This window comes from Xiphophorus maculatus, chromosome 13 (genome assembly GCF_002775205.1).
Source record: "Xiphophorus maculatus strain JP 163 A chromosome 13, X_maculatus-5.0-male, whole genome shotgun sequence".
Lineage (NCBI taxonomy): Eukaryota > Metazoa > Chordata > Actinopteri > Cyprinodontiformes > Poeciliidae > Xiphophorus > Xiphophorus maculatus.
This window is the reverse complement of record NC_036455.1, coordinates 13,102,232-13,127,739: the sequence shown is the minus strand read 5'-3', so window position 1 is coordinate 13,127,739 and position 25,508 is coordinate 13,102,232. Positions and strand designations below refer to the sequence as shown.

The 25,508-nt window shown below is 39.2% G+C and overlaps 3 protein-coding genes across 4 annotated transcripts; 1 reads left to right on the top strand and 2 right to left on the bottom strand.

Annotated features, from left to right (window-relative positions):
• The first annotated feature begins 760 nt into the window (after positions 1 to 760).
• On the top strand, positions 761 to 10,481 carry bmp8a (bone morphogenetic protein 8a). Of its 2 annotated transcripts, XM_023344413.1 has the most exons (8): positions 761 to 1,078; positions 2,452 to 2,937; positions 6,676 to 6,868; positions 7,656 to 7,804; positions 8,302 to 8,481; positions 8,568 to 8,644; positions 9,222 to 9,332; positions 9,936 to 10,481. In XM_023344413.1, exons 2-8 carry the CDS (start codon positions 2,481 to 2,483, stop codon positions 10,083 to 10,085), a joined length of 1,317 nt encoding a protein of 438 aa, XP_023200181.1. In that variant the 5' UTR covers positions 761 to 1,078; positions 2,452 to 2,480; the 3' UTR covers positions 10,086 to 10,481. The 2 variants fall into 2 exon arrangements, with proteins under 2 accessions (XP_023200181.1, XP_005802932.1); XM_005802875.3 differs by lacking the exon at positions 761 to 1,078 and having other exon boundaries at positions 1,899 to 2,937.
• LOC102235987 (zinc finger protein 706-like) lies at positions 10,477 to 13,170 on the bottom strand. Its single transcript, XM_005802847.2, has 4 exons — positions 13,108 to 13,170; positions 11,222 to 11,372; positions 10,938 to 11,050; positions 10,477 to 10,817 (listed from the first exon to the last, which is right to left on the bottom strand). Exons 2-3 carry the CDS (start codon positions 11,354 to 11,356, stop codon positions 10,955 to 10,957), a joined length of 231 nt encoding a protein of 76 aa, XP_005802904.1. The 5' UTR covers positions 11,357 to 11,372; positions 13,108 to 13,170; the 3' UTR covers positions 10,477 to 10,817; positions 10,938 to 10,954.
• A 2,295-nt stretch (positions 13,171 to 15,465) lies between these two features.
• On the bottom strand, positions 15,466 to 24,049 carry LOC102236245 (glycogen synthase kinase-3 beta-like). The gene is made up of 11 exons (XM_005802848.2): positions 23,710 to 24,049; positions 22,406 to 22,491; positions 21,582 to 21,683; positions 21,403 to 21,486; positions 20,682 to 20,792; positions 20,480 to 20,610; positions 20,202 to 20,406; positions 19,816 to 19,911; positions 19,457 to 19,643; positions 19,298 to 19,375; positions 15,466 to 18,139 (listed from the first exon to the last, which is right to left on the bottom strand). The coding sequence occupies exons 1-11, from the start codon at positions 23,882 to 23,884 to the stop codon at positions 18,078 to 18,080; spliced, it is 1,317 nt and encodes a 438-aa protein (XP_005802905.1). The 5' UTR covers positions 23,885 to 24,049; the 3' UTR covers positions 15,466 to 18,077.
• Between the last annotated feature and the right edge of the window lie 1,459 nt (positions 24,050 to 25,508).

The window sequence follows — 25,508 nt, the reverse complement described above, 5'->3', positions numbered from 1 at the left end:
ACAACCTCCCGATCGCAAGACGACTATTCTACCATAGAGCCATAGTCGCCCTTTTTACACAATAACATTTATATATTATTGTAAGCATAATATATACGTGTTAAAATGCCTAAACTTTGGATCCCCCCCTCCAAAATCTCATAATGGTTCATTCCACTGTTTGCCCGGGAAATGTCTGAAGGGACGCTCTCTGACGTCATTCTTGGCTTTCTAAAAGCTAGAAAACGGCGACTTTCAGGTTTGGATTTATAACTCTGCTTGTTCAGAAATCATGTCATAAGTTTGTAAAGCTCGTCTAAAACAAATGAGAAGAATAAAAAGTGCATAGAAACAGTTTTACCAGAGAAAATAGTACGTTTCTGTTGAAAGAATGTCGAAGTTGGCAAATATTACCAGAACGCTACTATCACACACCCGCCATCTTGTTACTTCAATTTCCAACGGCAGTAACTCAAAAAACTAACAGTCTTAATTTTTTTTGTAGGGAACCTCTTATGTTTTTTAGTCTGCGCTGTCAATGCAGCTTTTCAAAAATATTTATAAACATTTAATTGAATATGAATGTATTAAAATATTATTTTCGGTTCTTATTCAGTTAATAAGTCTGTCAAAGTTTTGAATTTGGGTTTAACGTTTCATTAGTGCTATGGAAGATGATAGAAGGCTGAAATTAGCTTCTGTTGCTAGCTGCTAATTTTGAAAAAGGCCTCTTTGTTATCCCACTTAATTTTTCACTACCATGATCATTTTTAATCTGATATAATTTAAAAGCTAAAGTGAAACATGCATGTTAGCAATGCTTGCATGAGTTGTGCAGGTATTTGTGTATTTGCATGCATGCATCTTCTTATTCTGAGTGCCTGGCTGGTATTCCTTCAAAGTGTAAATTTATTGAGAGAAGTGAAGCAAACTTCATTTGTTTTTCCCTCTTCCTGTGTGTGCAGGCCTCCGTTTGTGTCTGATGGCAAGGCCCAGACTTGCAGCCAGTTGCCGGACATTTCTCTGTAATTGAGGTGTTTGAAATGCAGAAGATAAAGACGTGCCCGCCTGGATCTTCTCTTCTCTGCACAGAGAGAAGGTAAACACAGAGCGGAGGCAGGTGGTGGTTTGGGAGAAATAAGCTAAACTTTGTGTTTGTCTTGCCCAGACCGGGATACATTTTTGGTTTTACGTCAGGCGGTGGTGGAAGATTTGAAACTTTGTCGTGTTTATGTGATGGTTTGAGTTGTTCCTCTGCAGCTGTGTGTACTCTCACAGACCACTCGTTTGCTGTCCACTCTCCATCCATCTTCACCCCCTCACTTTAGTGACAGACCTCTACTTCTTCCTCCCAGGAATGCCTTTTTTATTTCTGTTGGGTTATTCCAGTTGCAGAGGCAAACATTCCCTCTTTTTTATATATATTTTCTCTTCTGTGCTTTCACCTCTCCTGATAAATCCTCCAGGATTTGGCATGTGCACAAAGCAAAGCGGGTAGTGCATTAATTCCTGGCATTTCGGGGACTTGCCTTTGGCCTCGGGCAAAAATGACGGCGACCACGTTGGTTTGGTCAGTGTTACTCGTTCCGCTCAAAGAGACCACAAGAACCGAACCCGCTTTGAAGAGAAGAGCGCACAAACATGAGCGGGCACAGGGCTGAACCTCTCTACTCTATTTTAATCATTTCTTCCCTCAGAGTCCTTCTGGTTTGGACCCGAGCGCGGATGTTTGCTATAGACCTGCTGCAGGAAAACTCCACCGGAAAAATTGAGGATTTATCAGCTCAGAGTTAAAAAATGCATTTAATTTTCTGTTGTAAACATAAAAATAATTTACGACAAACTGAAGGAAAGGAAACAGATGAAGAGGTAGAAGTGTGGCGGTGAGATGAGGTCTCCCGAGGAGACCGCTGGGAGGGGTGGCGATGAAGAGCAGAGAAGTTAAAGAGGAGGAGGAGGGAAACTCCCTCCTGCTTGTGAACAGCTGCTCAGGATTCACTCCGCAGAGCGTCCACAGCGCGCAGAGTCGTCTCACCTCTGCTGGGAAATGAGAATCAAACCGGGATCGGACCGTTCCTGAGCCGACCAGCGCATCATAAGTTCTCCTGGGGAATCCCTGTCGGTTCCAACTCCTTCCTCTTATCCTGGATCCAGAGGAGAATTACTCTAAACCTAATGACAACGCTCCCAAATTCCTCTCCAGCACCCACTCATCACTGAAATTGCTCCACATCTTTCACGTTTACAGCTTCAAAGCTTCTCTTTTTTTGTCTATATTCAATGCAGCTCAAATAGCTTGTAATTATGCCGACTCTCATCATGCACGCCTCTGCTGCTGCTGCGTGACTGAGCGCTGAGGGGAGAGGTGGATTTTCCTTCTGATTTGAGATTAGAGGTAAACAGAGCCGGCGCTCGTCTAAACACCTCAGGCATAAATCTCGGCTGTTTTTGTCTGTGGTGACTGAGCTGCAGCAGTTGGAGGAGAGCGGCGCTCCAGAAGGATGAACCTGCACCAGATCCTGCAGCTGCGGGGCAGACCTGGAACCAGACCCGGCCCTGGACCCAGCTCCACCCTGCTGTTGCCGCTCCTGCTGCTGTCCGTCCTGCTGTGGAGCCAGCAGGCCGAGGCCGTGGTCCACTCCAGCTTCCGCCGGCTCAGTGGCCGCGAGAAGAAGGAAATGCAGAAGGAGATCCTGAACATCCTGGGCCTGCCGGGCCGACCCAGACCGCACCCGCCCCTCAGGCCGCCCTCGTCGGCGCCGCTCTTCATGCTGGACCTGTACCACGCCATGTCAGTCGACGACGAGGACGAGATGGCGCTGAACGGGCCGGGCCTGGGGAGGTACGGGGCGGCCGTGCAGGTCAACTACGCCGCGCTGCCAACGCTCAGCACGCACACGCCGCCGCTGGGGAGCGTGGTGAGCGAGGCCGACACGGTGATGAGCTTCGTCAACCTGGGTGAGTGGCCAAAGGTGGAGACCGGTTCTGAGTAGAGGTCCGATTTTGGACAAAACAAATTTTTTATTTTGTCTGAAATGTCGCTAAGTACAGCAAGAAAGTTGCTGAGTTGGCAACAGTGGGTTGTTAACTACTATAAACTGTAAACGTGCCGACATGACCTGGTGGGCCGGTCCGTCAGTCAGACATGTAAAAGCAGAGCAGAAGAGAACAGCAGCTGAAGATAAGATTGTTGGAAAAGATGGATTTCACATAAAAGATCACTGATCTCCCAAAATGTAGGAAATTGGCGCAGATAAGTCGTTGCACCCTAGTTCTGAGAGTGGAGATAACCGACCTTTTAACATTTTGATGGGAAATTAGAATTGAATGCAACAATAATTAGACAATAGATCAATAAATCTCATGATAAATTAAGACAAACTATTGTTTTTCTCTTTTCTCTCCCTAGATGACAAAAGTCTTCAGTCTGGTTCTTTGTTCTCAACTTCCCCCTTTTTTTTAAAGGATCATTTTGTTTACCAAGACTTCATGATTATTTTATTTATGTCTGTTTGTTTTGCATATTTAAAATGTATTCCCATTCCAGTTTTAAATGTTCGTTAGAGTTTAAAGTTTATTGATCTTTGAGTAGAATAGAATTAAATGTACTTCCTAAGGAGAAATGACTTATTTGCTTTAATAAAGTGTATTCTATTCTGTTCAGAGATCAATAAACTTTAAATTCTAATGAACATTTTAAACAGGAAGACATTTTGAATATCAAAATAAACAGAAACAACAAATAAAATTAATATCAGAATATTTTGGATGCCATTATTATATTACTTGAAAATGTTTTCAAAACATTATAGTTTATCGCGATAACTTGAGGTACAATTTATTGTCCTGCAAAATTAGTTATTATGACAATCTTACACAAACCATTGTTTGCTTAAAGCTGCAGTAAGGAACTTTTTAAAGTTGCTCTTTGATACCGCTGCAGCTTTTCCCATCAACAGATCCTGTTGGGAATGTTAAAGCTAGTTAGCATAACCACCGCAGATAAACGGTTTTCCTGTAACGGTAAGTTGTTTCTCCACTATCAGCATATTTAGCAGCATGTTCATGGGGTTGATTTACAGCGCTAAGACTCTCCTCCTGGCTCAGATTGTTTATTTTTGCAGGAAGGACATTAATCTTTTCACAGATTTATCTCATAACAAACTGTTACCACATGGTGGCAGTTTTAACACATTTTTATAAAAGTTACATACTGCAGCTTTAAATCTTATAGACTTATGGAACCTAAAATATTTGTTTTAAATAAATGTTTTATTTGTTTACTCTTTTCTGTTTGTCAGTCAACAGAATCTCGAAACTGAATTTTAAAAAAAAGTTTCTGAATTAAATTGTGACCATAGACACTGAAAGACTCGCACCTCCACAAAAATTGTTCAGATTTTAAAACAAACTTCTTGTTAAGCCTGTTGCAATAAGCAATAAACTGCATGATAAATTAAAATGAGATCAATAATTGTAATTGTGATATTTTTTAAGAGAGATTTTGTTTAGAGATATGTCAGAATCCATTTTATGGACTGTTTCTGTCATATGCTTTTGTTTTTATTGCTGCTATTTTTTGTTATGTTTTAATTTTAGATATTTAAAATATCTTTCAGTTTAAAGTTTATCAATATATTACTTGTAAATGGTTTCAAAACAACATAATCACTTATCGCAATAATTTCTGGGACAATTTATCGACCAGAAACATTTATTATTGTGACAGGCCAAGTTTGTTGCCTTTTTATTTAGTTTTCTCAATGATAAGCTGAACAATTAAAATTTTTATTAAAATAAAAGAAGTCTGATTTTTATAGAGAATGGATCTGTAATTCATTGTAGATAGAAAACATAAAAAAGCACAGTTTAAAATTTGGACCTCCCGTAATCTTCTAGAGGGCCGAAAATGGCCCCTGGACCACACATTGGACACCCCTGGATTAGTTTGAACCTCAGAGTTTGATCCACTTTGAGTCTTGAAGGTAAATTTATACAAGACGTCTCCAGAAATTGTTCTTAAAGGCCTTATCTTTTAAAACTTTCCCAACTCTTATTTCCTTTTCTTTAAAAATTCTTTCTGAATTTTTTATTTTTACCTTAAATGTCTATTTAGCAGCTGCTCGTTAAATTGTTTCACCTCTGTCATGCTTTAATGTCTTTATGCTTCATAAAGACATTGCTATCATAATAATAAAAATGGATTTTATTTGTAAAGTGCTTTTCTGAAAACTGAGATACTTTACGGGAATCAAGTAAAATTACAAACAGAAAACTTAAGTACATCAAACAAAATCATTAAAGGAAAAAAAAACGTATCACCGGACATTAAAAAACATTTAAGCATAAAACAACATTTTCACCACATAATGCTAGTTAGCATATCCACCTATGATTGAAGATAAAGTTGTTTCTTCACCATTAGCACCTTTAGCAACATGTTCACAAGTTGATTGACAGCGCTAAGACCCGCCTCCTGGCTCTGATTGGTTGTTCAGACAGTAGCAGCACATACTGTATCTCTCTCATGTTAGCTCTCAAAACATGGCGATACTTTATATGTAAAAAAGAAAAAATTCCATTTATCAAAAAAATAAAACTGACATACTGCAGCTTTAGGCGGTTTAATAAAACATCAGTTTGGTTTTATTTGTGGTCCTAAAACTTTTTAAAACGCTTAAAACAAAAACGTTGAGCTAAAGTTTGTCATAGAAATGAGCGCGATGCGAACTGGTTTCCAGGTTTACGTTAAACTCAACTTGTTGCATCATTCTGGTTCTGGTGCGCCTGCCGCCCAGAACCTGTTTGGACCTCAGGGAGTCCGTCAGAACCGCTTAGCGGTCTGGTCGATGCCTATCTGTGTTAGCCTGAAAGCTAAACATCCTCTTCCCGACGGCTTCCTTCCTCCGGCTCCTCCGGGATTCAGACGCAGACTTTATCGTGGGAATAATTTGTCTCCTCTCCAAGCTTTTAGCAAAAAGGAAATTCATCAGTCGACTCTAAAACGAAAAAAAAAACCTCAATAATTTGCAAACGATTGTTTCCCTGCAGAAAACGTTTCCTAAGGCTGAACGCGGCTGAACGCAGCCGGCGGTGGAGGCGGTGTGTGGGTTTCTGTATATGTCATGGGAAGAAACAGCTGGCGGGAATTAAAGGCCCCACTGACACACAACGGCCCGGATCGAGATGAAAATGCTTCTGTGGAGGAGCGTCTCTAAAAATACCGGGCAGGCCTGTAATTAGTGGTGTGTGTGCAGAGCAGCTGCTGCGGTCCACAGCAATAAGTGTCTCTAATTACCAGGCAGAGCTGCTGCTGCAGCCGACCAATCAGGGGGCTCGACCTGATCATCCTCGTTTATCTGCGCTTTAATTTATGATTCTGCTTCTGATTAATGTTTGGATCCCAGGCAGAAGATCTGAAACCTGCTTGTGGATTTAAATTGCTCTGCTGGTTGTGATGAAAAGCTGAAGCAACTTTCTGTTATCAAAGAAGCTTTATTTTAGTTTTGACTCAGATTGAACTATAAAAAGTCCAGTTTTAGTTCGGGACGAACAGCTGTTGTGGTTGGTTTTCTGTTTATAGGAGCGTGTTCATATTAAAGAGGTTCATAAAGAGACTGGAAAAAAATGTCTGAAATTGCATATTTTCCAGGTCAAGTGTGGAAAAACCTTTGACCCTTTCCTCTCCCTTCGCAGTGGAGCAGGAGCGCAACCTGCTGCAGACGCGTCCGTACTGGAAGGAGTTTCGCTTCGACCTGACGCCGCTGCCGCAGGGTGAGACGGTGACGGCGGCAGAGTTTCGGATCTACAAGACGCTGACCGTCGGCCAGAGAGCGAACCGGACGCTGCACATCTCTGTCTACGAGATCAAACGAGAAAACAGGAACAGGTAGATCCTCCAGCTTTACTGGATTCTTTGTGTTTTTATTGAACTTTAAGACTTTATAAAGCTGAATAAATCAGCATCTTCTTATCTCTGAATGTTTTGATTGTGTGAATAAAAAAATCAGAATATAGGCTGTAGTTGTGTTGCCTATGGCGCCATCATCTGGTGTGAGTGAAAATATGTAGCTCATTATTTGTCTGTGAATAATTATTCTCATTATTGTGTTTTTACAGTGTTACACTTGTTGACTAAATGGATGCATAAGATCCTGAAACATGCAGATTCACTGAAGAAACAGGAAATCTTACCGTGTTTTTTCTCATTTCCAGTAAAACATCTTAGCACAGCTGAAATAAGATCAAATTAACTTAAAAATAACTTTTCTGCATATAGGACTTTGTTTCAAGTCAATAATTCCTTAATATTTATATTTTAAAACAAGTAATAGTTCCATTGGCAGATTATTTCACTTCTAATATGGAAGAAATATGTTTTTCCCATATTATTAGTATCTTTATCAATATTAAGCACAGTAATGTTTGCACTAGAAACTAGACCAAAAATACTTGGTAAGATTTGTATTTTTGCAGTGAATTTTGGAACAAACAGTAGATTAAGTAGTAAAAACATTTTAAATGTTCCAAAACAACAATAAATTGAAATTTATATTATGATGAGAAATGTTCCGAATAAAGATAAACGTCCACATTAAAAGCTTTAGTGCGCCGTATTCGGCCCCTGGGCCTCAGGTTTGTTTCTCTGATGACGTTTGGTGGTTCTGCTCCTGCAGAGAGTCGGAGCTGGTTCTGCTGGACATGCAGTCGGTTCCCGCTGGACAGGAGGGCTGGCTGGCCTTCGACGTCACCTCCGCCTCCAACCACTGGCTGCTCCACCCGCGCAGCAACCTGGGCATCCGCCTCTACGTGGAAACGGAGGACGGTGAGGCCATCGACCAATCGCTCCGCAAATTAAAACGAGATCTGTGATTTCCTCTTGCTTGATGTTTTTTTTTCTCTTTCTGGATGATAAAAGTTTCCAGCCTGGTGATTTTGGCTGAAGAACGTTGTAAAAATATCTGGAGGTTCTAATTATTATAAAAACTTGGTTATAAAAAGATAAAAATAGATTTTCCATTGAAATAAATTTGTATCATTTTTTTAACTGTAGCTGGGGACCACAAAAAAACAGTCCAAAGGCCACAAATGGCCCCGGCGCCACAGTTTGGACTCCCCTGGTTTACACCATCTTTTTGTTTTATAAAGTTCAGATTTCAGTCTCGACATGAATGTTAACTTTTCCATTTTGTGGGTTTCCTCCATCAGATCCAACCAGTTCTTTAGCCTCAGGTTGAAGACGATTTTTAATAAGTATCCTGACCGGGTTCTAGCAGAAGTTCTGGGTGTTTCTGATTCTGAGCGGCGTTGCTCTCCTTCCAGATCGCACGCTGTCGGCCAGCTGGATCGGTCTGGTGGGCCGCAGAGGCCCGCGCTCCAAGCAGCCCTTCATGGTGACCTTCTTCAGGGAGAGCCAGATCCCGTGTCGGCCGACCCGCGCCGTCCGGCCCAATCCCAGGAGGAAGAAACCCAAATACGACCTGCCCATCCCCACCATCCACGGTACAAACCTCTCCGTTAGGAGAACCCAGGAGTCTTTAACTTGGTTCTGTTCGGTTTAAATCTGGGCCGTTTTGCTTCTCTTCAAGGTCGCGGTTCTGTGAGTAAAGGTCAACCCTGCAAAAAACACGAGCTGTACGTCAGCTTCAGTGACCTGGGCTGGAAGGTGAGTCCAACCACAGAAACATCAGAACATTTGGTTCTTCTGTCGGTCCAGAACTTCTGTACTGCAAACTTAGAGTAACTAAAGTACAAATTAACTTCATTTGTGCAGATAAACTTTCTAAATTGGTCCATCGTTCTCCACAATTTTTTTATATTTTATGTGTAAATGTGTTTAATTTCACGATATTTGGCCTGAAACCGACTCAGTGCTGCCCTCTGTAGGTCAAACTGTGGCTACTGCAGTTAAAGTTTCCTATAATGTCACATTCCTGCCATCTCACTCAGACACGCCCCCTGGTGGCGAGTCAGGAGTTAGAATAGGAAGATTAATCTGTCATTGAAATAATTAACTGGAGAATACAGATAAATAAAAAGGTAATTTGCTAAAAAAAAAAAAACCCCAAAATATTCAGATCAGTAATTAAAGCAAAAATGTCCAGAAGTACCTGATTACAACAACCCAGATTATTTTCTTCCCATCAGGGCAGAATAATAAAGTATTTTTGAATTTGAATTATCTATTGGAGTATTTATTGTTTCTCTGAAATCATGCTGAACTCGTGTTTGGTTCTGTTCAGGACTGGGTTCTGGCTCCGGCCGGTTACTCCGCCTATTACTGCGACGGTGAATGCATCCATCCAATGGGCGCCTGCATGAACGCCACGAACCACGCCATCATCCAGCAAGTGGTCGGTACACAAACACACCGAAACATTTCTACAGATTAGTTCAGATTTGGATTATCTGCCACATTTAAATGTTTCAGACTAATTTTAATACATCTGAATAAAAAGAAAAAGCAGCTTTTCAGATTCATAATGGCTACACGGAGCTCCTATCAAGAGTAAATTTCACATCATATTTTTAAATTTTATGTTTTTGTATTAAAAAATGTTACGTTGACAGGATATGTAAAACTATTACTGGGTAAATTGGTTCTGTTCAGGACTGGGTTCTGGCTCCAGAACCCAGTAACATATAATTTACTGGGTAATTATATGTTACGGGAAAACATTACCAGTGAGTCGCTATTAAACCCACAATTGAAAAGAAAAAAACATCCACTTTTTAAAACAATTTTTTTCTATTTATAAAAATATGGCCATATTTTTATTTGATTTTTTTGTTTTGGAAAAATATAATAAAAAGCCATTTTTTAACCACCAGCTGCCAATATTCAAACATTTATTTAAAATGACTCCTTTCCATCCAAGAACAAAAAAACCAAAACCTTTAATGGCGTCGATGGTAAAAATCATCTGATCAATAATCAATAACGTTTTGTTCTGCAGGTCCACCTGATGAAACCGGACGAGGTTCCGTCGGCCTGCTGCGCCCCCACCAAGCTCAGCTCCATCTCGGTGCTTTTCTACGACGACAACAACAACGTGATCCTGAAGAAGCATCGCAACATGGTGGTGAAAACCTGCGGCTGTCTATGAGAGGAAGAGGAGGGCGCCCTTCCTCCCTCTGCCCCCACATGAACTCTGTTACGGAGGGTCGGTTCGCGCTTTAACTGCTGCTTTAGGATCCAGAGGCTTCAGCTTGTTGCTTTCACATAGATTTATTGCAGGCATTCAGACTTTTATCTATTTAAAAACAGATTTAGTTTTCTACAGAAGACGTTATTTTACTGTAAAAAGAATAAAAACATTAGATTTGTGCCAGATGATGATTACAGTACTGTTCCAGTTGCTGCTGAAGGTCAACAGGCAAATGATGCTTTCTACAGTTTGATGCCTCGTTTCTTTTAAAATGTTTTTGTATGTGAAGAATCTATTAAACTGTAATAGTAGTTAATGGTGATGCTTTATGTATAAAAATCTTAAAAAGTTGAATATATTGATTGCTTTATTGAAAAGGTTAAAAAAAAACAAAGTACAGTGAAAACATTAATTCAGTCTTTGGGGGAATTTTTTTTACATGAAATCTACTTTTTGTTGCAGTGGAAGAATATTATAATTGGTGGAAAAACTGAAATCTGTTACACTAAAAGTTAGTAACATGTAATAAATATATATTTTTTAAACATGGAGGATAAAAAGGGGCTGCTGGTGTTTGTCTGCCCAGGTTTCTGTTGTGCGCCTCCCCTGTTGTCCTCTGAATACTGACAGGTCCCGAGTTCGTCAACATCGCCCAGCAACGCAGCCGAGTCATCTGTGGTCATCGTGTTTCTGCAAATAACAGGAACGATTCAGAGAAAAAAACATCCGAGATATAAATCTGGATAACAGAATCCTTTTCCTCAAACAAAAGTATAAATAAAAATATTTCAAACACTGGGATATCATCACCTTCCTAAAATAACCCGTTACGCCTGAACGTCGGCCAGCTCCGGAGGCATCGGGGACTTGGGGTGTTTGCTCTCAAAGTGCTGCTTGAAGGTTTTCGGGTCGGGCATTTGGGTCTGAAAGATCCAGAACAAACAGAAGAACTTCAGGTTTAAAGAAATGGTTCACCAGTTAAAACAAAAATAGAAAGAGGAATCGTCTGTCTGGATGTTAAACCACTCGTGGCTCATTTTGTCTAACAGTTTCTGTAATCAGGTCTGGGTTTTGAAGAACTTGTTGGTACCGACCCGACAGACAGGGCAGGTGTGGACCAGCGCGGCCTTGGCAGCAGTTTTCTGGTCGGCACCATGAGATTTCTTCTTCTCTGCTGCTTTCTTTGCGTTCTTTTGCTGGGACTGAATCTTCTGCTGCCCACGAGCCATGGCCCTGCGCTTCAGCCTGAGGAGGAAGAGGAGCAGCGACGTTAAATAACCTCGTCACAAAACAAAAAGACATGAACGCTCTGGAAACGCTATGTTCAAACTGCAGTTTGGTAATAAAGTTCAATATAACATTTAATTAAAAGACTTTGTTCCTCACTTTCTAAAATTAAATCAAAATTACTTTTCTTGTTTTAGGTCAGCTAGTCACCAAAATTATTTATATTTGCTAAAATGTCAGAAAACTTGGTGGGAAAAAAGAGATTTTTTGAAACTAAACTTTCTTAGTATATTTTGTTCAAGCATTTAATTTCAGCAGGATGGTTATTTTATTTTATGACCATGATTTGTTTGGATCATTTCAATTTGATTAATATTTATTATTCCTAATCACTCAATACGTTATTAATCTGTGTAACTGTTGTCTTATATTTTATAATTGCCCAAGTTATTTAAATTGGTGGTAAATGACTCAAATCTCCAAACTGTTGGAAAAAAATTAAGTCACTTAAAAATGTTTGAAAGTGTTTGAATTTTACTGTGGTGAAACAAGTACGAACCCTGAGAAGATAAATTATTGGATTTTCACCAAAAGGTTGAAGGTAAGTCTGAAGTTTACATTAATGCGCAATCAAAACAAACCTTCAGCAGTAAAGATACTTAAAACTAATGGTGACAAAGTGATCTAATTATAACAAAGGATTAAACTTTGTGAAAACATCCTAAAAATGGGAATTTCTCCATTTGTGTGGCATTAGCAACTTTTTCTCCAACTGTAAACAGCTTAATAAAATAAATATGAAACATTTCATAACACAGGTTGAACAAAACTGCTAAATCTTTCACACATTTTTGTCAACTCTTCGAAACTGAATTTGCAGTTAATTTCTGGAAATTGTGAAGCATTACAAGAAATTACAAAACCAAAAACTTAGAACGTGAAAAAGATTAAGCAAAATACAGAGCTGTTATCCTGCTGATGATCATTTAAAGTACAAGTAAAACTTTGTTTATAAAGCACTTTCTAAGATAAATATAAAAAGTGCTTCAAATAAACGTACAGAAAACACATTTCACATTTGAAAATACCTCCGCTTAATCAGACATTATTTTAACGTCTTACCATCAAATATTTCATGTCGGACACAATGTAACATTTATATCAGTATTTATTGTTCTTATGTAACATTTACGTTATCAGAGAAGCTTAATTTTTGGGCTTTAACGAGCTGTTAATCTACAATAATACAAATAGAACTCTGCATGTTAGAAACTTACTTTTGTTTGATTTTCTGATTTATTCTATGTAATAATTTAAAGAAATACAGATGGAGAAATACTTTGAATAAACATCGAATATTGTCCTTAAGCTACGATTCAGACACCAACTTCAGGGAGCTAAGTGAGCACCGAGACCAATAGAAACCCGGCTAGCTGTTTAACTACTTTTATCCGCTTTGAGTCATTCAAGCCCAGACGCCTGATGCTGTTTTAACATAGAAAATGTGATAAAATGTCTAGTTTGATAAAAACTACCGCGGCTCAAAGCCGTTTTTTTTCCCAACCGGCGCCGCCTTGAAGCTAACGCTCCTAGCTTAGCAGCGCTAAAGTTTCATACAGCTCAAAGTTAGTTTATAGCACAACATCTTTACGTTAAAATGATAGCAGTGGACGTGAATGTTAATTTCAAACCGGAATAATGTTTAGGCGGAGCTATTAAGATAGTAGAAGCTCACAAACTCGGTGAGGTTTACCTTGGAGAGTCGACTCCGTCTTCACGCTTTTCGTTGCTTTCCTTCTTTGGGAGAGGAGGAGTTTCCAGCGAACCCAGAAACCACGATCAGCGCCCTCTAGCCGGACGGAGGTGGAACTGCAACCTAGGTCTTCCACATAAATCCAGCATTAAAAGACCGTTTAAATAGTGGCACAAATGTCACTAATGACCCAAAAATTTGACTTAATTTTTCATTCGTTTTAATTCCAGAAATTTAAGACTTTAGTCATAGAAAATACCTTTGATCTTGCAAATTTACAATTCTTCAAAGGACAATTTGTTAGAATTATATCTAGTGGATTTTCTTGATCTATTTATCCAACTCACTCAGTTTCTAGTTTCTGATGAAGAACTCTCAGATCAGAAAAATTTAAATTACATTTCTGTCCAATGATTCAAGATGTAGTCTGAAATCAAAAGGTTCAGAAAAGGAAACACTGTATATGCTGTCAGGAAACTCTAAAAAAAACTTTAAGAAGAAAACAGGCAGAGAAATGGAAGCAGACAAGAACGGGTCCAAAAGTTTAAATTCTCCATGAGAAAATCCATGTTTTAAATATCAAATCCATATAAATTCAATAAATTTGCAATTTAGAACTTTGAAATGATTCAGACGGACATTTTAAACACAGTTTCACCACTTTATTACAGCAAATGAGTCGATATCGTACACAGATAACAGAGACGGACAGCTTTGTGTTTTTCTCTCCTTCAGCCTTCACCGCTTGAACAGTCCCCCGGATCAGAACCAACATCAACAGCTTATCACAGGAAAAAGAAAAACAACGAGCAACACGTCAGATTAATAAAAGTTTTGAGGTAATGTGAAACATTTCTGTAAAATACTGTGCAGTATTTTAATATTGCAGTCTGAGACGGCGCATGGTTCTGGTCCAAAATATCACTAACTAACCACTTCCTGTCTGAACGGCGCCACCTACAGGCTGGAAACTGTTAATGATGAGAATTCTGAGTGAAAATGTTTTGAAATTCAGCCTGAAAATCCGACATACATAAAGTTCCTGCTGCAAGAACGCATAATTCTAACAAAATAAAGAATTTTAAAAGTTTACATCAAACTGTATAAATAAGTAACCAAGTAATATAAAAGCATAACTTTGGGCACAGAAATGTAAAGAAACTGTTGCACCTCGATGCAGACCTGCATCTTTATATTCCTGTCAATTTTTGGTCCATTTTGAAATATGTAATTAACTTCATATGTAAATAAAGTCATCAGTGTGTCAAAGGCATGACAGATTATCAAGGTTATTTTAAATGGGATGTGCTGTGATGGCGCAGGGGTTAATAACAACCCACATGAGGAGGCCTTAATCCTCGATGCGGCTGTCGCAGGTTCGATTCCTGACGACCTTTGCTGCATGTCTTCCCCCTTCTCTCATTACCCACTTTCCTGTCAACTAACTATCAAATAAAGGCCACTAGAGCCAATAAAACCTTTAAAAAAAAGGGTTATTTTAAATAAAAGAACAAAAATGTGGCAAATCGCTACAAAAAATATAACATTTTTGACATTAATTACGCTTATAAGAAACAATTTTTGATTTTCTCCAATCCAAGAATCTTTTTTTTTTTGCAATTTAAGGCATAAATTCCTATATTATAACTACGATATTCCCTGACATTATAAAGTCTTATTTTTACATGAATTTTCTGAGATTTCTGATTAAAAACAATGCAAAAAACGCTTTGAGACTGAAGTGGAAAATATCCAGATCTTAACTGTTGGCAATTCAAATTGTTCAATTTTTGAATTCATATTATTTTAAAAATTTGTATTTTTAAATTCAATATTTATGACTTTATGTCAGAGAAAATCTCCCTTTGTTGATGCACAACTTAAGATTTTTCTAGTAAAGCCGTAGTATTATGTATTTATTTTTGATCTACAAACGCGACAAGTTGCCGTCATAATTAAGGCAACAGATGAAGAAAATGCCTGTTTGATTTACTCTTAATCTGATTTTACTGACTTAGAAAGTAAGAAAGGGAATAATATTTGGAAAAACCTAAAACTTTTTATAATAAATAATTTTCTTTATTTTATTGTCCTGAGATCATCGCTTTAAAATGGACTTTAAAATGGACTCATGATTCTTAAAACGGGTTCAGTTCAGATATCAAAACATCATCACTTCGATTATTTAGGGAAATTTTCAACAAAATGTGGAAGAAGAATCTTCATTCTTATCTAGAATAATTCAACTTGGATTTCTTTTTCAGCGCTGTGTTGTGTCATGATGTCCAGAACATTTAAATAAAAACCCCAAAATACAAATTTCAAAAAAAAAAAAAGAGGAAAATTCTCCAAATGTTTGGAAAATAATTTTTTTAAAAAGGACGCAGTTTTTAAAAATTTAAAAAGAAAACAATTTTTATAAATCTGACTTTTTAGATCCAAACTGACTACAGTCTCTGTTGGTTAGAGGAAGACGATATTTTGGATCAGAACCAGACAGGACCGGACCAAACCTGGATCGGACTGGTAGAAGGAGAACAGCCGAGATTCTTCACAGTTTTTACAAAACGACAGAAAGAGAGAAAAACATCATCTGCAAACATGATGAGTGGTTGTTTTATGCTTATTTGCAGTTTTTACATTTTGAATCGTGGAGAAAAAAACAAAAGCAAAAAAAACTATTTACAAACTAAGACGTTGACAGAATGAGGGAGGTCAAGTATAACCAACTGTCTATAATAAAAAGAAATAAAATCAGTGATATTTACATGTGCAATAAGGAAATAAATGGCTTCTGTGGGAGAAAAATCGGCGCTACACGCCTGATTTCCTCCCTGCAGGGGTTTTATTTATTTTATCCGTTTTCATTTCACGCTTTTTCATTGCCGCAGTAATCTGGACAGCTCCGAGCGTGAACGGTGGCGCCCCCTGCAGGGACGAAGGGTGGCGCGGAGTGAACGCTGGGCAGGGAAGGAAGCAGGATGTGGGCGGCAGTGACCTCATCAGACCCAGAGGTTGCCGGTTAGAAACCGGCTGGCAGCGACGCGAAACACCAGGCGGCCCGTATGGTTCAAACACGCTACACTACAAACTTTCACGTGTTCTGCTCTGCTGACTAACACCGGTACCGTACAGTTCGGACCGCAGTAAGAATCTCAGACACAAACACAAGGATTTACATTCGCTGGATTTCTACATTTATTTTTCTCTCTAAAAGCTTTTATTTCTTCTGTCAGATACGCAATAAAATCGCAATCTTAAAGCTGCTCGATTTTGAGGGGCTGCAGCTCGTTTTTAAAAGCAAATGAACCAAAAAAAATGCAAATAAAAACCCTGAACTGATAATAGACGTAAAGATATAAACATTTTGGAGGCTCAGAATGAGAATGGTGGACGACTTTAAACGTCTCAGGTTTCTACAGAAACCGTAAAGTTAATCTTTCATCCAGCAGGTTGGGCAGTCACATGCAGCTACCACGTTCAACCACAGGAGGGCACTAATGATCTGCCACAGCAGAGAAACAGAACTAAGAAACTACGCTGCGCACTCCACACCGAAGCGATGCAAGAATGGCCAATCGTTTCCAATCAGAAGTGCTTGAAAATTTTAACGTTAATATAAGTATTTTTGTGTTGTAAAGTTGTTAAACTCGCCAACAGAAGCTACCTGATAATAATAAAAACATCCGGTGTTTAGGTTTTCACACTGGCAGGAGTTAGCTCAATTTTAACTTTTATTTAACGACAGAGTATTAGGGTCATACTCAAAAAAAAAAAATACAAGTCAAAATGAGAATAAATTCATAATATGAATAAATTTATGATATTACGAAAATAAACTTGTGTGAGAATAAAGTCATACAAGAATAAAATCGTAATATTATGACTTATTTAATTTCCCTCTGGGATCAATAAAGTATTTTTGAATTTATTCTTGTTTTATTTTTTATTTTCTTAGCGAGGCCCTACTACTCCCTTGTTTTCCATACAGTTTAAGGCTAAATTAATGTAAAACTCCATTGTTAATCTGTCATTTTAAAGCAAAGTCTCCAACAGACCAGTCCTGTCTTTCTTCTGACATTGAAACAACCTGACATGTGGAGCGGCATTCAGCAGGGTTCATATTCAGACCATCTAATTTCAACATCTTACTCCATTTTCAGAAAAAAAATCAAATAAAAAACACAGGCTGTTCGGTCTTTGAACGCTCAGACAGATGTTTTAACGGCACAAAAATCGGGTGTCACTCTGAATCAAGACAAATCCGATGCGTTTAAAGACGAAATTAGTCAGAAACAGCTGGACGTCATTTTGCAAAGCGTTTTCAGATTGAACAATGGTCTGGTGTTTCTCCGTTGTTCGGCGAACCACACAAAAATCTCAACTGCATGTAAATACTAACTTTTCAACAAATTCCCTTCATCCTAAATGAAAACTAAAATCAAAAGTAAGAGGTAAGAAACACGACTAAAATGGATCTTTGTGGCTGCTGCTGCCGCCTGCCAACCTGATCCTAGTTTGGAGGTTTTAATTTACACCAAAACTCTGGGTTGGATTTTCCAAACATCGCGGTTTTAAAAACACGTAAGAATAAAAAATGATCCTGATTTTAAAAATAATATCAACGTTTGACCACATGGTAAATAAATAAAAACAAAACGTGGATTAAAAACGTTCTTTTCAGAGGACCAGCCCCGACTATCGAACCTCCTCATTCCACCACACCAGGTGTGTGTGTGTGAGTGTGTGTGTGTGTCTACAACAACCTCCTGCCGTTTCCATCCCGGCAGCTAAAGAGTTAACAGTCTTCACAGATTTGCTGTACAGAGACAGATTATAGAGAGGACAGAAAGCAGCAGAGAGAGAGCTTGTGTGTGTGTGTGTGTGTGTGTGTGTGTGTGTGTGTGTGTGTGTGTGTGTGTGAGTGTGTCTGAGAAAGAGAGGCCTGCAGGTAGACGTTGGTTTGCCCTTCACATGCTGTTCACGGGTCCAGGAAGCAAACTGTGGTGAGATGAATCTGAACCGGGACCATCTGAGGAAACAGACAGCGAAACGTTTTAACCAATCTTGTTGCAATGCTGCCATCTTGTGTCCAAAACCAGCAACAACATGCATATCGTCTCGCTAATAAACACAAAAAGGCCACATTTACTCCCATTTGTACTTTTTAGAATTGATTTCAACATTTTTAAATCTTTGGTGACCCGTTACCTCGGCAACCCATCCCTACCAATCAAATTCAACTGAAATTGTGGTTTGAAATCAGTGTTTCTTTTCACTCTCCTTTGTGGCTGAAATGATTAATCGTGATGAATCGATTAATTGAAATAACTGTCAATTCATTTAGTAACCGATTAATTGTTAACTGGAGAACACAAACTCAAGAAAAGGCAGTTTGCTGAAAGAACAACACACTCAGAGCTGTAATTAGGTCGAAACCAAAACATATCAACAAAAATATAAGCATTTGGCATTTTAGATTTAAAAAATTATTTTTTGTGTGTCCATATGTTCAACTCGAAACTCCTCTGGTGGCATGGCCATGTTAGCTTATGATATGGTAAAAATCTTTTGTTACAAGTAAAAATCAATTAGTGGAACTAGAGCATTTTTAACCAATATTAAGGAATTATTGATCTAAAACAAACTCCTATATTTGGAAGAAATTGTTTCCCATCTTTTTTTAAAGGGCACCAAGTAATTCCCACCAGAAACTAAACCAAAAATACTTTTGGTTTAGTTTTTTTTAACAGGACAGAGATGTCCTGTTAAAGTACATCTCTGTCCTTTAATAGGGACACAGATGTTGGTGAAAGTTGATCAATGTAAATAAATATGGGCTATTTTTAAATTAGAATGGCCTAGTCAAAGTTCAGGCCTACATAAATTCAACTAAGAATCTGTGGAAAGATTTGAAAACAAATACTCTCCATCCAATCTGACTTACTGAGGAATGGGATGAAATATCAGCAGGTAAAGACGTTGTGACTCAGGGGGGAGTGATAAGAAATGCATGCCACACTTTTCAGATTTTAATTTGCAAGTTTTTGAAAACTCCATTCTTTACACTTTATTTTAGCCTCATGTTTGCCCATCACATAAAATCCAAATCAGTTGTGATTTCAGAGGAGTCGTGGGTATTTCTATGATACGACAGGATGATGGTTAAATGACAAAAGGGGTTTCCCACCGTGGACAGAAGCAGCCGTATGCGAGCGAGCGTGAGGAGGGATGAGGATCGAGTTCAGCTGAGGCTGGATCGAGAGCTCTGCACATAAAAGCAAACACCAGATTCCTCCTTAAGATGCAGAAACTGAGGAAAGCGGTGAGGATGAACCTGACCTCTGACCTGTGGTGCTGAAGTTGAAGAGCAGGGGCAGCTCGCGTCCGCTGGGCAGCCGCGCGTTCGGCTGGCGCAGCTCGTCGAAGAAGGCGTGGGCGCAGGCCTCCAACGGGGAGAGCCGCGACGCCGGCGTGTACTCCAGCAGCCGGGAGCAGAGGGTGATGGCCTCCGGAGAGGTACGAGGTTTAAACACCTGAAGAGGAAAAAAATGATGCAATCAGGTGGTTCCACCTAAAGAGGGCGCCAAAGAGCTGAAGGGTGGCATTTTATTCCAAATTCAAAGTAAAAATTTAAAGCTACCCACTGAATGAAAAACAAACATGTTCTAACCAAAAATTTAAAAATTGTTATTAGTGTTTTCTCACCTTGGTCCATGGATGAGCTTTGATCTGTGGGAACTTGAACTCTGTGTAGTTTGGGTTCATCTCTCGTATCTGTTCCCTCGTTGGCGTTCCCAGCACCTAAAAACCAATCCAACAAAAATAATTAAAACATTAATTATGTTAAGAGGCTTAAAATCAAAGTCAGCATGAATTCTTGAAAGAATGAAGTAATATGGAGTCACATTCCTGCCAAGAACCACGGAGAAATAATGGAAGAAAGGACTGATGAAAGAAAAGCTCTGTTTTCCATTTATCTGCAGGAACATGAACGCATCACAGCAAGCGGTAAACCAAAAAGCTCCTCTGGGTTTTTGGGCAGCAGTGTGACTCCATACATGCGTAAATCAAAGGTCAGAGGTCAGCCTCACCTTGATGATCTCCACCAGCTGGTCGACGCCGCTGTCCCCGGGGAATATGGGCTGACCCAGCAGCAGCTCCGCCAGCACGCAGCCGGCTGACCAGATGTCGATGTTCGCCGTGTAGTCGGTGGCGCCGAAGATGAGCTCCGGGGCGCGGTAGTACCGCGAGCAGATGTATGACACGTTGGGCTCGCCGCGAATCAGCTGCTTGGCACTGAGGGCAAGGACAGAAAACCATCAAAATGGCAGAAACACTTCAACAGGAACCGCCATCGCACGCCACTCACCTGCCGAAGTCGCACAGCTTGAGGACGGCGGTTTCCGGGTCGACCAGGAGGTTCTGCGGCTTGATGTCTCGATGGCAAACGCCCTGCGAATGGATGTAGGCCAGGCTGCGAAACAGCTGGTACATGTAGACCTGAGCAGGGAAAGACAGCAGGTCACATCAGGAAGAAAAACAAAACTTCTGATATCTGACGACGTTTTTACCTTCACATAAATGATGGGAATGATGCTCTTGGTTTTGTTGAAGTGCCGGGCGACCCGGTAGACCGTCTCAGGGACAAAATCCAGCACCAGGTTGAGGTAAACCTCGTCTTTCTGTCACGGAGAGAGAAGATTTAGGAGTTAAAAACAAAACAAGCTGCCAGGAAAGATTGTTTGAAGCTAAATATTACAAAAACATTAAGAGAATCTTAAAACATGAGAATGAAAACATGTTTACAGGAATCCATCATGGCTTCGGTTTATAGCAACAAACTACTGAACCACAGAGGAGCAAGGTCCAGTTTCTACATGTTTACTGTATCAAAGACATTTTAAAACAGAAAGAAGAACAAAAAGATGAGAAACTAGAAGACAAAAAGAAAGGACAAAAAAACAAACAGAAAGATGAAAAGAGAAAATCAAAAGAAGGAAAAAGAAATAAAAACAGAAAGAAAGGAAAATATAATATCAGAAGAAAGTACGAAGAGACAGTGAAAGACAGACAGAAACATGGAAAGAAAAGCGGGAAGACAAAAAGAAAATAAGAGGAAAAGAAAGAAAGAACCAAGAAAGAAGGAAGAAAAAACATGAAAAGACAGAAGACCGACAGAAAGACAAGACAAAGATGAAAAAATGAAAGACAGAAAGAAAAAGAGAAAGACAAAAAGACTGGAAGCTGAAAAGACGGATGGACATTTTCCCCAAACCAGAGGAGGAGCCACACCTTCTCGCCGCTGGAGTAGAAGAAATATCGCAGACGGACGATGTTGCAGTGATCCAGCTTCCTCATGATCTGTAACTCCCGGTTCTGAAAATAAAAAGCAAAAAAAAAAAACAAATTGAGAAGTTTTTCCAAAATAAAAGACCCAACAGATTAAAATAAAGTCCAGACCAAAGCTTCACCTTAAACCTCTTATCCTGCAGAACTTTCTTAATGGCCACCATCTCCTGGCTGTCGATGAGCCGGGCCTGGTACACGACGCCAAATGATCCATTCCCAATAACCTGCCGGGATTTACAGAACACCAGTCAGACCAGTAAAGGCTGATGGGAGCTACTGGTTTCTGAGCTCTATTCTGGAATCTATCAAAGCAACAGCAAACCTGGGCAACAGCTTCACGTCCAGTTTTAGTTTCAGTGAGTCGACTCGATTTGACAAACATGATGTTATTTATCCATTTTTAGTAGAAGAAACTTAGATTCCTGATCTTTTACCAACAATATAGAGGACTGAACCAAAAAGAAAATAATGAGATCAGTATTGATTTAAATCAATTCTGAAAATAGGAAATAAAATGGAAAAATCAATAATAGTGATAATTTTTCACTTAAAAAACAAATAAGCGTCTTATTTCTTATATCTTTGGATGCAATATTTGGTACATATTCATCAAGCCATTTATTTATTTCTACATTTATTGCCAATTTTGTCATGATTTGTTCTCCATACAATAATGCTGTATCTTCTGCAAACTCCCATCAGAAATTACACGTTCGACTTCATGGGAGAAATAATCTGAAAATGTTTAATGTAAAGCTCCAAGTCACAAATTAAAGTCTTATTTGTTTATTTACCACCCAAGAAACACATCTGGATGGAAAAGTTTTCCTATTTGCAGCTAAATAAATCATTAAAAGTCTTTGGCATTATTTGCAGTCCAACATTTCAGTGACCTGGAACATTTGGCCGTGATTAAAGAGCGAAAGAGAGCAGAGCAAACAGCCACCTTGATGTCGGTGTAGGAGACTTCCTGTGGGCGATCTGGACCCTGACCCGGCGTTGCTACAACCGTCGTCACTTTCCCAATGTCTCCTAGGCAACAAGCAACAACAGGTTTAATCAACCATCTAGGGATAAAGTCTAAAATGATGTTAAAAATAAGATCATTGTGGTGTTAAATCGCCGGACCTTCTCTCTGCTGCCTGGAGGAATATTTAAGTTAATGGATTTTAATACACAGAATGGCAGAGTTCATATTCATGGCTGTGTGACTAATTAACCTGGGAAGCCGCAAAAATAGGCCAACATTGTCTTTATTCTGAAGAGCTGCGTTCAGTGATGCCAGCCAGCATTTAAAGGGATTATTCTCTCACACAATCCAGCTTCAAAGAAAAAGTCCGACATCTATTTAACTAATTTACAGAGGAAATATTTTATATCGTCTTTTCTGCCCAAATATTGAATTCTTAACATGTCAGGACAGTCATGAGACTTCTTCAGTCAGAAGCTACTTCAGATTCATTGCAAGACTGACTGCTACCACAAAGACTCTTTGAATGTACTGTGATGACATGAGATACAACATTTAAAATGGATTTGATGCGTTTCATATTAGTTTCCGAGTAAGGAAACAAACTCATTGATACCCCAGAAGGCATCAGTGTTTTGAAGCTGGACCTGCATCACTTGCACCCTCCAGGCGTCGGCCACCTGCTGCCGAGTCTTCGCCCCACAGGTGACCTTGGTGGGTGAGCATCGGTCCGCCCTGACCCAACCCCAGGCGAGCCAGACCGGCAGCTGATGCTCCTCTCACACGAACACCAACAAAAGAGCCCAGTCGATGCTGCATCCAAGTTAACCGAGCCTGGCTTTGCCACAAAGAACCACCGACTAATTCATGTTCTCACTCCCATCTGACCCCAGTAAAATTAACCCGAGCCCCGCCAGACATGGTTTTATATTTTAAATTCAGATGATCACCTGATAGCCTGGCGTAATAATGATCTTCTGAACTGGAGTCACAGCGGAGGGAGGAGGTGATATCCGGACCGGGAACTAACAAAACAAGTGGCTAATACAGCCAGGCTAGCTAGCATGCTAATAAGTTCGTTAGCATAGTAACTATTCCAACTGGGAAAAAAACCCTTAAAAACCTGCCGTGCTAACGAACTTGTTAGCATGCTAGCTCTTCGTTACACAGAGAGAAAATGACTCTCTGTATCTAGTTATTTTTCAACATTAAAATTGCTACTGTAATATATGCAAGGGATAAAAGTTTAAGCTAAGAACTATTAGGTATAAATAACTTACTGGAAAGCTTAAGGTTCGAGCATCCCGACGAGCTGCTGCCGGAGGCCTGCGGGACCCCGGACTTTCCTGTGCTGCTCCCCACGGCAGCGGCTGATCCGGCGGAGGCTGCAAGGGCTCCTGGAACACCTGGCGGCTCAGCAAACGAGCTGGTCCTGGGCCGCCCGCTGCCGCTCATATCTCTGAGCAGAGGTCAGAGTTATTTTCCCCACTGTTTTCAGCTTAGTGACTAATAAATATGAACAAGCAGCAGCGAATAATGTTATAAAATAGCCTTCCAGTTGCCGCCGCCAGCTGTCTGGGCTGAAAGCTGTTGCTAGACACCTAGAAACTGAGCTCCCGCAATGCCACCTGGGAAATGGAGTATGAGGCTGCGGAGACTGATTGGAACCCTTAACAATTTTAACATTTATTATCAAACAAAATATTAAATATCAAACAAAATAATTCACATTTACAACTCCCAAATATCCCAATTTAAGCAGTAAACCTGCTCTTAGATCATACACCCATACTTTGAGGCCACTGCAAATGGAAAAAATGAGTAAATTTCCACCACAAATCTCAGAAATGTTGAGATAAATTTTTGAATTTTTCTGGAAAGAACTTGGAAATTAAAAATTATATTAGGAATCTATGCTGTTTTATATTTATAGAATTCTTTTCAGCCATTTTGCCCTCAAGGGAGCCAGATAGAACTCATTTAGAGCCACAAATGTCACATGATTTTTTTTTAAGTCAATTTATAAATTTAGACAAATATCTACTTTAGGAAATTTGTCGTCATTTTCAAAGAGCATCTAAAAGCACATTCATAATTTTTCACATTTCAAATTATAAGAAAGTATAAAAATAATTTACTAAAATACAATACAGTTTGACATGATTATTGTCTTTTACAAGTTTGTCTACAGACTCAACAGGAATTTAAATATTGTTTATTTCTCTTAGTTCTGTCCAGTTTTTTTCTTTTGCCATTGCTTTTTGGTTTTCTTCTTTCACATGTGTATGAAAAGGTTAAAGAATGACTAAAGAAAATAAATAATAAATTATTACTGGTACTTTAAATGCCATTCTTTGTGGAAATCTAGTGCACAAAAATAAAAAATGTTGCATTTACATTAAAAAATTATACCTGGTTCTTTTAAATATTTATCTAGAAGGTTGCCTGGTTTAAAGACATTTTAAATGTAGAAAGAGATGCAAACTACAAATAAAAACTCAACAACACAAGGCATTGTGTTAGATCTTTAATATTTAGTTTCTTTTTGTTGTCATTTAGAAATATTGCACATGGTCAACATGCCTGCTTATGAGATAACACTCACATCGCTCATCCTACAAATTCCTTCTCCAAAGTAAGGATAGGTTTATTTTAGAAGCACAATCATACAGTGTACACGCATACATGTGTGTGAGTGCATGCATGTCTGTGTGGGTGTGTGCAAGAGCGCATGTGATCGCACATGCACGCAGATCGACACTTAACAGCCCTAAAGAACCCCCATAGTGACGTAAGCTGATAGCCTACTATTAACCTGTGTGTGTTTATTCATATATGTACTAAAATGAGTCTCCTGCATATGTGTTTTATATATATATATTTATATATGTCTCCTGAATCAGCTGAGTTTATTAACAGTCTAGATGGCTGAGAAAATAGTCACGGTGACTATAAAAATACCGTCTCTTGAGTAGGAATACAGAAAAATATGCTGACGATGATGTTGCTGAGAGGTGAAAGGAGACCTGCCTGCATGTGCAAAAACATACACATCCCCCAAAACACAGACATGGATGCA